General features: G+C 38.1%; 1 protein-coding gene across 1 annotated transcript in view; it reads right to left on the bottom strand.

Annotated features, from left to right (window-relative positions):
- Nucleotides 1–206: 206 nt before the first annotated feature.
- Ppef1 (protein phosphatase with EF-hand domain 1) overlaps nt 207–12,364 on the bottom strand; it is an 83,240-nt gene continuing 71,082 nt past the window's right edge. Inside the window, exons 13-16 of the mRNA XM_040743946.1 lie at nt 10,918–11,024; nt 6,290–6,453; nt 5,149–5,233; nt 207–817 (exon numbers count right to left, since the gene is read on the bottom strand). Coding sequence (XP_040599880.1) covers nt 558–817; nt 5,149–5,233; nt 6,290–6,453; nt 10,918–11,024 — 616 coding nt within the window. The 3' untranslated portion in view covers nt 207–557. The remainder of the gene's footprint in view (nt 818–5,148; nt 5,234–6,289; nt 6,454–10,917; nt 11,025–12,364) is intronic.

The raw sequence follows: 12,364 nt of genomic DNA, 5'->3' as shown, positions 1-12,364 counted from the left end.
TGTCTTATCAGTCAGGTTGTCAGACAATATTAATTATAGGGCTCAATCTGAACACACTGACTTTGGATTTCCAACAAACATGAAAAATAGGGCTATTGATGTTGTTCTCATAGTATCTCTCAAGATTCTGATATAACCTTATCCCTGTAGGTGGTCCCCCACCATCTGAAGATCGCTGGTTATAGAATCTCCAAAAATGATTACAGTTTGATGATGGAAACATTTTATTTCAATAATGATTTAGAATTCCTCTTATCCTCATTAACTCACAGATATTACACCTAATATTTCCTCTCATGCTCAGTGGGTTCCTTTCAGTATGCTTCCAAATTGCTCTAGCCTACTGGTTAGGTATCATCTGAGATCAGCACTAGGCTCAAACGCAGTTTATCACCGGCAGTGTGTGGATCCCAACATTGGAAGTAAGTCTCATCAACTGATATCTAACCTAGTCTTATCAATAATGGTTTGCCAAAGACTGCCAACAATGCTGTGTCTGCTTGTGGTATGAATTATGGTCTACTTTACTCTACTACTATGGATTTCAAAGGTCCTGGTTAAGACTGCAATTTGGGGTCAGCTGTTTTTAAGGAGGCTGGGGGAAGTTTTTGTTTATCTTGATCAGGACGGCTCTCTGGTTTCTCATATTTATGTACTACATAGAAAGCCTTTAAAAACTCATTAAAGTCTATGCTTCCATCTTTGTTGAAGTCCATTATGCTGGCAAGCTCATCAATTTGGGAATCATCAATGTGAACATTGTAGTGAGTATTGAACAGTTTCCACATGGTCCGGAATTCATCCATGGAGATCAGACCTAAAAGGAAACAGGAAGAGGTTAAGTGCTTAATGTTAAGACCCTCCCCTGAAAGAGTATGGGACAAGCCACACTGATTGAACAGCCCCAAATACAAGTTCACTATATATGCCTGATAATCAAAGCACTGAAGCAAACAGAAGAATAAGATCACACATGGAAGAAACAGTATGTCACTTGCAACTACCAAGGATCCTGGGAATATTCTAATGCCCAAAATAGTAACCGGCAAAGAAATAGTGAGTGGATGTGGACAAAGTTCGTGTAGAAATTATAAGAACTAAATTCCAAAGGTGCAAGGCTCAGAGAAGGATGACAGAAGAGAGAGCAACATTAAAGCAGGAGAAAATACCCTGAGACTCACTAAGATGGTGTGTGTGTGTGTGTGTGTGTGTGTGTGTTTGTGTGTTTGTGTGTGTATGCAGCCCAAGCCATACTTGGCTCTAGAACCAGGCTGGCGGGAAAGCGGCTCTAGAACCAGGCTGGCAGAACGGCTCCTTCTAAAGGAAAAAGCTTCTCTTAACAGAATGGTTGTCAGAAGCGGGATTGAATTTCCACGCAAAACAACAAAAGCTTTAAAGGAATTTTAGAAACAGAAGAACGGAGAGAAGCATAGATTTCGGTAGCAGCATTTTCTCAGGTGTGCTCTGTTTTGCTAGCGACAAGTCGAGATTCACGTGGCTCGGTTACCGGAGTCTTCCTGACTCAGCATAAAAAGAAAAAGAAAAAAAAACCCAGCAAGGGTGTTTTAAGAGACTCTGCTAACGATTGAAAGGTGTGTACGTACAGCTGGAAGTGGCAGCTTTTGCTGGAGGTCAGCATGGACTGAGGAGGTAAGCTGCAGTCACGCTTACGCCCGCCATCTTGAAACGGCAGTTTAAAACAGCCGCGGTTTTACAGATAAGACACGTGGCCAGAAAAACATAAAGATTTACAGTAAAGTCAGACTTGGATAAAGAAAAACTTCTAAAGGTTTACAGTGTGTTTAAAAATATACGTGAGATTGAGAGAGAAAATGAAACGGCAAAGTGGTATATAAATACAAAAGCCGGCGTTGTGGTGGCGCACGCCGGTAGGATTGCTCCAGAGGCAGAGGCAGGCAGGTTTCCAAAGAGAAACCCTGTCTCAGAGAAAAATAAATAAAAGTGAAAGAAATAAAGTAATCATAGATAAATAAATAAGCCACGTAAAGATGGAAAATACACAGACAGTCTGGATACTGTACGCTATTATGTTTTTCAGTTTTTTCATTGCTAAGGAAGGAACAGCTACTGAAGTACACTTGATTATAAATGCTGCTGAATTAATCCAACTTCTATCTTTTGAAAATGCCTTGACTTCAAAATTTAAGTATAAGGATATGTTACTTGGAAAAGGAGTTTTAATTTATGTTTCCACAGAACATAAAAAGCTGAGGATTTCTTCCAGACTTCTGTGGTTTGACGAACCAAGACCCCCGGAAGCAGTGGACCAGGTGTTCCAACAATCGAAACAGCGAAGATGATGCAGTCTTACAGACCCCGAAAATATGGACTTATACAGGTTTCTGAGTTTTGTCATGATCCCCATGGTGTGAACAGCGCCCCCTTCCAGCAGGAAGCAGTTTGGAATGAGCGACGTCCCAATTCCCATCTTGTTTATAAATCTTTGTTTTCATTTAAATGGGATTGTTTATAATTGGCTAGTGATCACAGCCAATCTTTTTTAATGGTAAAAAGGGGAATTATGGTATGGGTATTGTTTTTCATTTATTGAGACAAAATCAAGGTCAATTTTGTGATGTGTATATTTCTCCTCTTGATTAAGTATTGTGCTTATACTGATCTTTTACAACGTAATGCATAATTGAATACAGACTATAGATAGGTACTTATAATAGAATTTCTAGTTACATAAGTTAGGTTTCTAGATATACAGAAATATATTTGAGATGGACAGTCTTCAAACCTCTCAAAGACCTTCAGAACATGGCATTTAAAATGGTTTAGGGTTTGTCTTGACAACGAGAAATGTCTGATCCTGGCAGCACCAATTACGTCTGAGAGGAAGATGGGCATCGAAGAAACTCGTTATAAAGTTTGCTTTCAACATGGCAAGATTAGCCATTTGGGCAAGAAACTACTCTTGCCTAGATTGTTTGACTGTTGTTGTATCATCTGGACATGCAGGACCCACAGGAAAGTGACTACTGAACTCAGTCTTACAGGGTTCCTGCTTGATGAAGAGTCTACGAGACTTTCTGCAGGACAAAGAAAAATGACTGACAGACTGCCAACGCAGATAGACAGTTTGAAATTTCCTGCTTTGCTGAGAAGTGTTCCAGACACATTGTGGCCTATGGGCTGAAGATGGATGCCCCAACGTTACAGAGGAACTTTGGGTGACTGTCCAGGCAGTAAGATGTCTCTGTCAATCCTAGTGTTTATATATTATCCTTCTGTGGTCTTTGATGGAGTTAAAGACAGATAGTTATAATTATAGTTTTCCTTAGTTATGATAAAAGATAAGCTACATATAGGACTTTGGACTCACAAGGATGGGATGGATGATATTTTCTTTAAATCTTGCTAAAATATTGTAACTATGTTCTTACTTGATAACTGTTCTGTCATATACAATTTTACTATGTTAAAATTAAGACCTTTCTTTTGTTTAAACAGAAAAGAGGAGATGTTGGGGAAGTCCTGTTATTTGCCTGTGCATTTGTTAATAAAGTACTGTCTGGCCAATAGAAAACCTAGATAGGAGGGACTAGGAGTCAAGGAGGATTCTGGGAGGGGAAACAAAGAGAGTCGACATGTAACCGCATGGGGTAGGAAGCCCGGGACTATTCTCCGGTAAGAAACATACTTAGATTAACAATTATGGGGTAATTACTTAAGGCAGAGCTAGCCAGTAAGAGACAAACAAGGCCAACAGCTTCATAATTAATATAGCCTCCTGTGTGTTTATTTGGGACTGATATGGCTCTAGAACCAGGCTGGCGGGAAAGCGGCTCTAGAACCAGGCTGGCAGAACGGCTCCTTCTAAAGGAAAAAGCTTCTCTTAACACATACTGAATATGCTGAGGTCAGAGGAAAACTGGAGAGAGTCAATTCCTCCTTCCACCCTTCTACCCCATGAGTCTTAGGGATTGAATTCAAATCATCATGGTCAGCAGTGAGCACCTTTGCCTGATGACTCATCTCATAAACCCACTGTTGCTGTTTTTATACGCAATAATCTACTTCCATGGTTCACTATTTGTAACACTATAAATCAAAGGACCCAGATACAGGTATTAGGGTTCAAACTTCAAGCTGAAGAACAGAAAAGCCATGAACGTAGTGGGACACTAGTTCAGGCTGAATGGGCTGATCCTGCTGACTCTCCTCAGCAAGGCTGGAGAATCCTGAGACTTCAATGTCTTCCTATCCTCACTGTGACTGGAAAATGAATGCCTGATACTGAGACCTTCCTACTGTCTTATATATCTCACTAATGCTGGAATTAAAGGCATGTGACCCCAGGTGCTGAGATCATCTTTGTGTGAGCTGTTTCTCTTTAGGACTGGATGAATCTTGTGTAGATCTGGGTGGCCTTGGACTCACAGAGATCTGTCTACCTCTTAATCCTGAGTCCTAGGATTAAAGGTGTATGCAACCACCTCATACCTTCTGGCTGCTGGGATTAAAGGTGTGTATCACCACTGCCTAATCTCTATAGCTTGTGGCTGACTTTGCTTTCTGAATCCTCAGGTAAGGTTTAATAAATAATATATCATCACAACTATTGATACTTTTTCATACTCAGGTGTCTCTGCACAGAGGTTGGGGTGGAGGCAGTGTGCTGAGGATGGCACCCAGAGCCTCATACACAACAGGCAATCTCTAAAACTGAGCTATAGTCCCAGATCTGCATTTTTAAAGTTAGAAAATAATCATATATCAAAGCTAAATCAAAACCAAGTTTTCAATACCTTAAACAAAATTAGAACTCTTTTTCATATTAACTAAGCCTTGTGGCTAAGACCAAGTGAAAGTGAGCTGTATTTCTCATCTTTGCTGGTGGTTTATATAAAGGAGCTATTCCTGTGAGACCAATGACTACAATGGCTTCTGTAGAATTTGTGGCCAAACATAATTACCAATAATATTAAATACTAGCTTATTTTTTCTCTTCACATTCCCCCAAGTTTGGATGAAGAATGAAATCGATGAAAACTGAGTCCTGAGTTCAAATAAACAAACTAGCCTTTGCTTTGTATTATTCCTGAACCAATCGAACTTCAGTATTACCCCTGAATCAATCAACACTCAGTGTTAGTCCTGAAACAATCAATGCTCACTTACCTGAGTGATCAGTGTCAATGACATTAAATATGATTTTCAGGTCAGATCGGTATCTGTACAGAGTTTCAATTAGACTAGATTTCATCTAGGATTAACAATACAGATTAATTTTAGCAAATGTAACAAATACAGAATAACCTAGCAAATTCTTTTTCCTTTCTTTCTATCTTTTTATGGAGCCAAGGGATAAAGCCAGGGACTTATATGCATGCTAGGCAAGTGCTTTAGCACTGAACTAGGTCTTAAGACCACGAATTGGTATCTGAGAAAGCAAGCCATCCCTTGGTCTAAGCACTTTGAGTCAGATTAAAGACTTGCTCATGTGTTCTACAGGGGCAAAGAGTCAATAAAACAGCAGGAAATAACAATTGCAAATCTATGGAAAGTTCTACAGGATTGCTCCATTTCACCTTCTATGATCTTAAAAGGAACAGAAAACAAAGAGATACAGCAATTTTCCCAGAGGTAAGGTAGCTACTGAGTGATATTTAGATCTTAGCCCCTCTGTGCTAAGGCTTTTGATTTGAATCACTGTGGTAAGCTGTCTCTACCATCCAAGGCCTTCTTTCCATGGATATTTTTCCCATCTAGCCTACGTGTTCTCTCTGTTCTTCTCATCTTTCCTGAAAATGATCACCTAAGTCTTAGTTCCCATCAGCTCAGTGTTATAACTAATTATTCATGAATTGCTAACTAGTTAGATGGAATCTGATCAGTATCCTTGTGGTACTGTCATTTTAATAAGATATTTTATATCTTTTAACACTTTAAGGCACATTCTAGGGTATGTCAGCAAGTCTGTACATGTGTGTTGAGTATTTGAATGGTATTTTTTCTGAGAGAATGTTATGTTGTTGTATCTGCCCTTTTACTGGACAGAACTTTAAAATAACAATGTCAGATTTTACGTACATTTGCTTACAAACCTTTTGCTTTTTTGTGTGTTCTAAAGAGAATACACATATTTCCCAACCTCCTCACCATATTCCTTGGAGATTCCCTTTTGGCCTTCCTAAGACTGTCATTCTCAATCATTAGATAATTCCACTCCCTACTTTTGAAAGCACTAAGTTGCCTAGAGGTTGCCCAAGGGGTGTTTCGAGTGAACCCAATTTTTAGCTGTAACTAATATGTCACTCACCTCTTTCACAGGTTTTTCAATGTGGACATCCTCAAAGCTGGACATGTAGTCAACATTTCCATCATGATCTATGTTTACTAGGTGTGAACTCAGAGATCTCCATGGTAAGTTCAGCCCCAAAATGCTCTCCATAGAAAAAGCCCACTGGGCCAATGAAATCCTCCCTAACAGCAACAACAAAAGCCCACAGATTGGTATATAATTTGACAAAAGAAAGGCGCAAGCTCTTTCGAAGAGCTAGTGGCAGCCTGGATTTTGAGACCTGAGGGCCCATGTTCTCCTTTATGATCTATCTGACCAGGCCCCAAAGTCTTGAGGGAAGAATAAGTAAAGAAAGTTTTTATTCTATAAATCTTACTGTCACATGAAAGAAATTCCACTTGTAGCCAGGCAGGCAATTGGAAGGCAGAGGCAGGCAGATCTCTGAATTCAAGATCAATCTGGACATCCAGGACTATACAGAGAAACCCTATCTTGAAACCCTCTCCCAAAAAAAAGAAAGAAAAAAGAAAGATCTTTTTCCCTTTATCTAATACACAAAGTAAGGTATTACAGAAGATTTGAAAACATAGAAGAAAAATTTACTTTCATTTTAACATTTTAGCATATCATTCACCTATTTTTCCCAACTATTGTTTTTATTTACTATTATATTGTAATTTGTCAAACTACAGATTATTTTTATTTTTCCTAATTATTGAAGATATATATTCATTGAAGCAACTTTTTATTGGGATCAAACCTAGTATACACAATAGGCAAGCACTCTACCACCAATCTATATTGCCAACCCCTGACTTTTGAGACAGTCTCAATAATGTAACTCAGGCTAGCCTTGAACTCGCTATATAGCCCAAACTGGCTTGAAACTTGTAACCTTCTTTTTATCCTTTTTGACAGGTATGAGCCACCACGCCCAGCACTTAAATGATTTTGAATTAACAATTTTATTATTTCTAGTCTTTTTGCTAAGCATGTAAGTACTTACACATAAATACATATAGTCTTTTCATTTTTAGACTTATTTTATGTGTGTGACTGTTTTGCCTGCATGTATGTCTGAGCATCATATGTGTATAATGCCCATACTTTGAATACAATATGTAGCTGAAGTGGCCTTCAACTCTTCATCCTGTTGCCTCTGCCTCCCCAGTGCTAGGATTACAGGCATGAGCCACCATATTCAACATTTATTCTTCATTGTCTAAATGGTTTGACAAACCATGAAACCAGGTCTCAGGATGCAGCTCAGTTGGTAGAATGCTTGTCTAGAATTTACAGAGCCCTGAGTTCAATGCCCATACCACATATCTGACATGGTAGCATAAATTGTAATCTCAGTACATAGGAGTTGTAGGCAGGAGAAACAAAAATTCAGGCATTCATTCTCAGCTACAGGGAGAGTTTGAGCCCAGATTGTTTTAGAGATCTTGTCTCAAAGTTTTTAAAATAAAATAACACTAAACCATAAAAACAGGATAAAATGTATTATTTTTTTTCTCATGACAGGGCTTCTCTGTAGCTTTGGAGCCTGTCCTGGATCTCACTCTGTAGACCAGGCTGGCCTCAAACTCACAGAGATCCACCTGCCTCTGCCTCCCGAATGCTGGGATTTAAGGCATGAGCCACTACTGCCCAGCCAAATAATTGTTTTTAAGTGAATTATAGGGTATCTTTATTGAAATAATGAATTACGCTGACTGGGTTTTGAATGACAAAACAACTTGGAATTGCTAGTATTCACAGCAAAAGTCAAACTTGGTGTTGATATTCTAATATTTGACTATTTCATTCATTTTTCATATAAACTTATCAATAAGATCAGCCCTTAATTGTCCTTCTCCATATCATTGTTAGGGTTAAACACAAAGGTTATGTTGACCTCCTAAAATATTCTGTCACTATTTTCCAGAAGAGGCAGTGGAAGTGTTTCCGTGTTGTCTTCAATGCCTTCTGTAAAGCTGAGTGGAGCTTTCTGAAAGCAGGGCTTTCTTATAGAAACTTTCCAATTTTCTATTCAGTTTCTTTAACAGTTACAGAGTCATTAAGACTTTTGGTTTATTTATGTATGTTTAGTGTGTGTGTATATAGATGTATATATTGTAGGAATGTATTCATTTGATGTGAAGTTTTAAGTTATTGCTACATAGATTTTCATAATGTATCTTATTATCTTGGTGCTTATAAATCCTATAATGATATCTTTCTATCTGACTATTGGTTATTTGTACTTGAATGTGTGTTCTCTAATTTGTGTGCTTACTTGCTCTTCTCTTTCTGTATTCATTTTATCAAGTTTACCAGTTTCTTCAAAGAACTATTTTTTATTAGTTGATAACAGATTCATCTTTTAAAATCGATACATTCAAATTGTATTCTGTAAACTTTACATGGTAAATTTCCATTGTCATTCACCTTGAATATTTTAATTTCTACTGTTATTTTTTCTTTTGTTCAAAGATTATTCAGAAGTACATTTCTCATTTCCAAAAGTATATGTGTGTGTCCCTGTGTCCATGTACGTGTTCGTGTGTGTGTGTGTGTGTGTGTGTGTGTGTGTGTGTGTGTGTGTGTGTGTGTGTATTTGGTTATATATCACAGGCTGGCGCCAAACTCACAATTCTCTTGCCTCTGCCTTGAATGTTGGGATTACAGGCATATGCCATCAAAAGTGATTTTTATAGTTAGATTATATTGAGCTGTAGCACTACACACAATGTCAGGGTATTATCTTTGGTCTGTCTCTTTTAGTTACTGAGGGAGGAGTGTTAAAAATCTCCCACTATGATGGCAGAGTTTTCTACTTCTGCTCATTGCTCTGTCAGTGTTGTTTTATATACTTTGAGGCTGTGTCAGTAGGAACATAAACATGTAGAACAAATTTGACTGGTAAATTAAATGTTTGCTATCATGAAGTGTCCTTTTTCATGTCTAGTAACATATATTTCCTCAGAGTCTATTTTGTTTGCTATTAACAGAGTAGTTCCAGCTGTGTTTCTGTTAATGTTTTCATGTTATTTTTCTAAATATAACTTTCAATCTTCATATATGTGTTCCAGTATCTACTGGCTTTTTTCCTCAGTTACTGATTAGTGTATAGGTCTAACTGCTGTGTCTTTGTAGCAATGTGTTTCCTCTCTGCCTGCATTTGAATGTCTTCTTTCCTATTAGTGCTCTGTAGCTTCATTACAAGTGAATGCAAGTGCAAATTTATTTAATTTGTCCTGTTTGAGAATCATTGTTCCTCTTTATTTCTAGGAGGCTGTCATCCATTCTGGAAGAGTTGCAGACATTTTCATGTTAAATATAGCCTGCCTCCCTTACAAGTCTCTTCCTTCTGGTATCCTGATATATGTTAGACTTTGAAACAGACTGCATGTTTGTTGAACATTCTCCTTTTGCTGTCCATAGCAATTTTTTTGAGACAGGGTGTGACTACATAGCACAAACTTGCCTTGGGGTTACTGTGCAGTTTAGGCTAGCCTTGAAGTTGCTATCTCTCAATCTAATTCTTGAGGATAATCTTCTCTTTAGCACATTCATTATGAACAGTCTCTTTCTCTCTCTCTCTTGGGTTTTTTTTTTTTGAGACAAAGTCTCATGTAGCCAAGCTGGCCTCAAATTCCTGCCACCACCACCACCCAAGTGCTGGCATTACAGGTATGCAGCACCAGCTCTGTTTCCTCTTTATTTTAACAAACATAGGGTTATAACTATTAGATACTTCTTCAAACCATATCATATTTCAAATCTTTCAAACACACATATGTGGCTCTCATTTGTTCCTTTCTTAGACATTTTATATTTTGCATTTGACAATTCCAACAGCTGATTTCCATGGGCAAACTAGCTGTGTTATTTTCTGGTTTTCATTTTTTGTGTTGTTGACTCTTAGTCATCATCATAGCTCACCTCATTTGTTTAGTAGTCAGTCCTTAATTGCAAGCTCATACTAATTGATGCTAACCTCTGAATGTACCAGTGGCTACAATTAAGGATGTTTTTCTCAAGGATGCAGCTGGGAACACTATTTAGCCACTTTGAAGGTACCGAAACCCAAAAGTCATTTTTTTTTCTCTTTCTATCACGCTAGAATTTTGTGCCAGAATGGTTGCTAGAGCAACATTAGCTTTCATACCAGGACAGTCTAGCATTTGGTGCTTGATGCTCCAGGCTTCCATGTGTGATTCAAATAATCTTTTTGTTATGACTTTTTAAAAACAGGATCTCTCTGTGTAGCCCAAACTGGCCTCAACTCATAATTCTTCTGCCTTTGCCTCAACCTGGGAATCACAGGCCTATGCCTTTATACCAGGCAGAAAAGATTGTTCAAAAGAATTGCAGTCCTGAGACTAAGATACTGTGAGGCTGACAAACACATTGCAATTCTGCATCTTCCAGCATCTGTTTCTTCACAGGCAACCAGAAGAGAAGTCTAATTCAGGGTTTTTAGTATTCTGAGTTCAACGAAGCTTACTGAAAAGGAGATATATTTTGATAGTTTTCAGTGAATAATGGATTCTTTATTTACTAGCAATCCTTTCTAGCAATAAAGAACTAAAACCTATCCAAGAAAACCTACTCTGTATATAGCCAGATATGTTGAGAAATGGTAAACAATTTCTTACCTGATCTGCTGTAGTCTCGGAGCTGGAAAGCATTGGTGAGATCAGTTTTTCGTGAAAGCATTCTTTCTTTTAATATCCTGAAGGCATTGAATTCCATAGTATTCACCCTGTTTTAAGAAAACAGCATTTCAGTGAAACTTCATAAATCATTTTGTTCTACTTAATTTTAATGTGCTATGTTACCACATACCAGTTTCCACTTTGAATAAATTGTATTCATAAATACTATATTGTTAGATGGTAAATGTAGCATATTTGTGTGTGCATTTTGGAGATTTGGTAAACATTCGAAAGATTATTATTATTTGTGTATTGTTCCTTTTTCATTTCTTGACATTTTATGTTTTGTATTTGACAACTTGATGTGGTGAGGGGGTTGTGTGCTGTTCATGTGTGTAGCTCAGAGGACAACTTCGTGGAGCTGGTTCTCCCTTGTACCTTTATCTATGTTCCAGGGCCCGCTCAAACACAAGACACTACGTTTGCACAGCAGGTATTTTTACCTGCTGAGCTGTCTTGAGAACCTGAGAGCTTAAACTAGCCTACAATCCAAAATCCTCCTGCCTCTGACTTCCATGTGCTGGGATTACATGCATGCACCAGCATGTTCAGCCATTTGTTTTATATGTTGTATTTCATTTATGACCCAGCGTCACAGTCTCAGCAATTACAACAGCCACACATAGTGTTTTCCTGCATTTTCTTTTTGAAGATTACAGATAGAGTTCTCTGGAATTTGAAAGATTCATGTGAATAATTACTTGAAAGCAGGAACTTGTAATATGAGATATTGAAATTCACTGTTACATCAGTGCTGCGGAACAATCTTTTTGTACACTGAGAATATTTGGTGCTCTTGTTGGTCTAATAAAGGTCTGAATGCCCAATAGCTGGGCAGGTAGAGGTTAGGCAGGACTTAAGGGAAAAAAGAGAGCATGGGGGGAGGGAGGGTTGAGTCACCAGGAGACACAGGGAGAAGCAAGATGAATATGCCATGCTGAAAAAAGGTAGCACCATGTGGTAGAGAGTAGATAAGAATTATGGGTTAAGTTGTAAGAGTTAGTTAGTAACAAGTCTGAGCTATCAGTCAAGCATTTATAATTAATATTATGTCTCTGTGCGTTTACTGGGAAACCAGAGGTCCTGATGGAAAACTCTACCTACACATTAGTGGAACAAAATGGGTTCTGAATGTGATAAAAGAAGACATGCACATGAGTGAAACATAACAGGATCTTCAAAAAATAAATCCAACTGTTATGAGAGCACATACGGCAACAGAGGAATAGTGTAATTCAGTAGAAAAGACAACCTTGATTGATGTTAGATGCTACAACACTTAGTTAACTGCGTTAACATTTGAAGGAGGAACAGAACAGTCCTGAGATACAGACGTCTTCAGTGTTCACTGAGTAATGATTCTAGGATGCAAAAATTGATTTTAAAA

This window comes from Mesocricetus auratus, unplaced genomic scaffold, assembly GCF_017639785.1.
Source record: "Mesocricetus auratus isolate SY011 unplaced genomic scaffold, BCM_Maur_2.0 Super-Scaffold_100003, whole genome shotgun sequence".
Classification (NCBI taxonomy): Eukaryota; Metazoa; Chordata; class Mammalia; order Rodentia; family Cricetidae; genus Mesocricetus; species Mesocricetus auratus.
The sequence above is the reverse complement of the archived record's forward strand: the minus strand, read 5'-3'. Positions and strand labels throughout refer to the sequence as shown.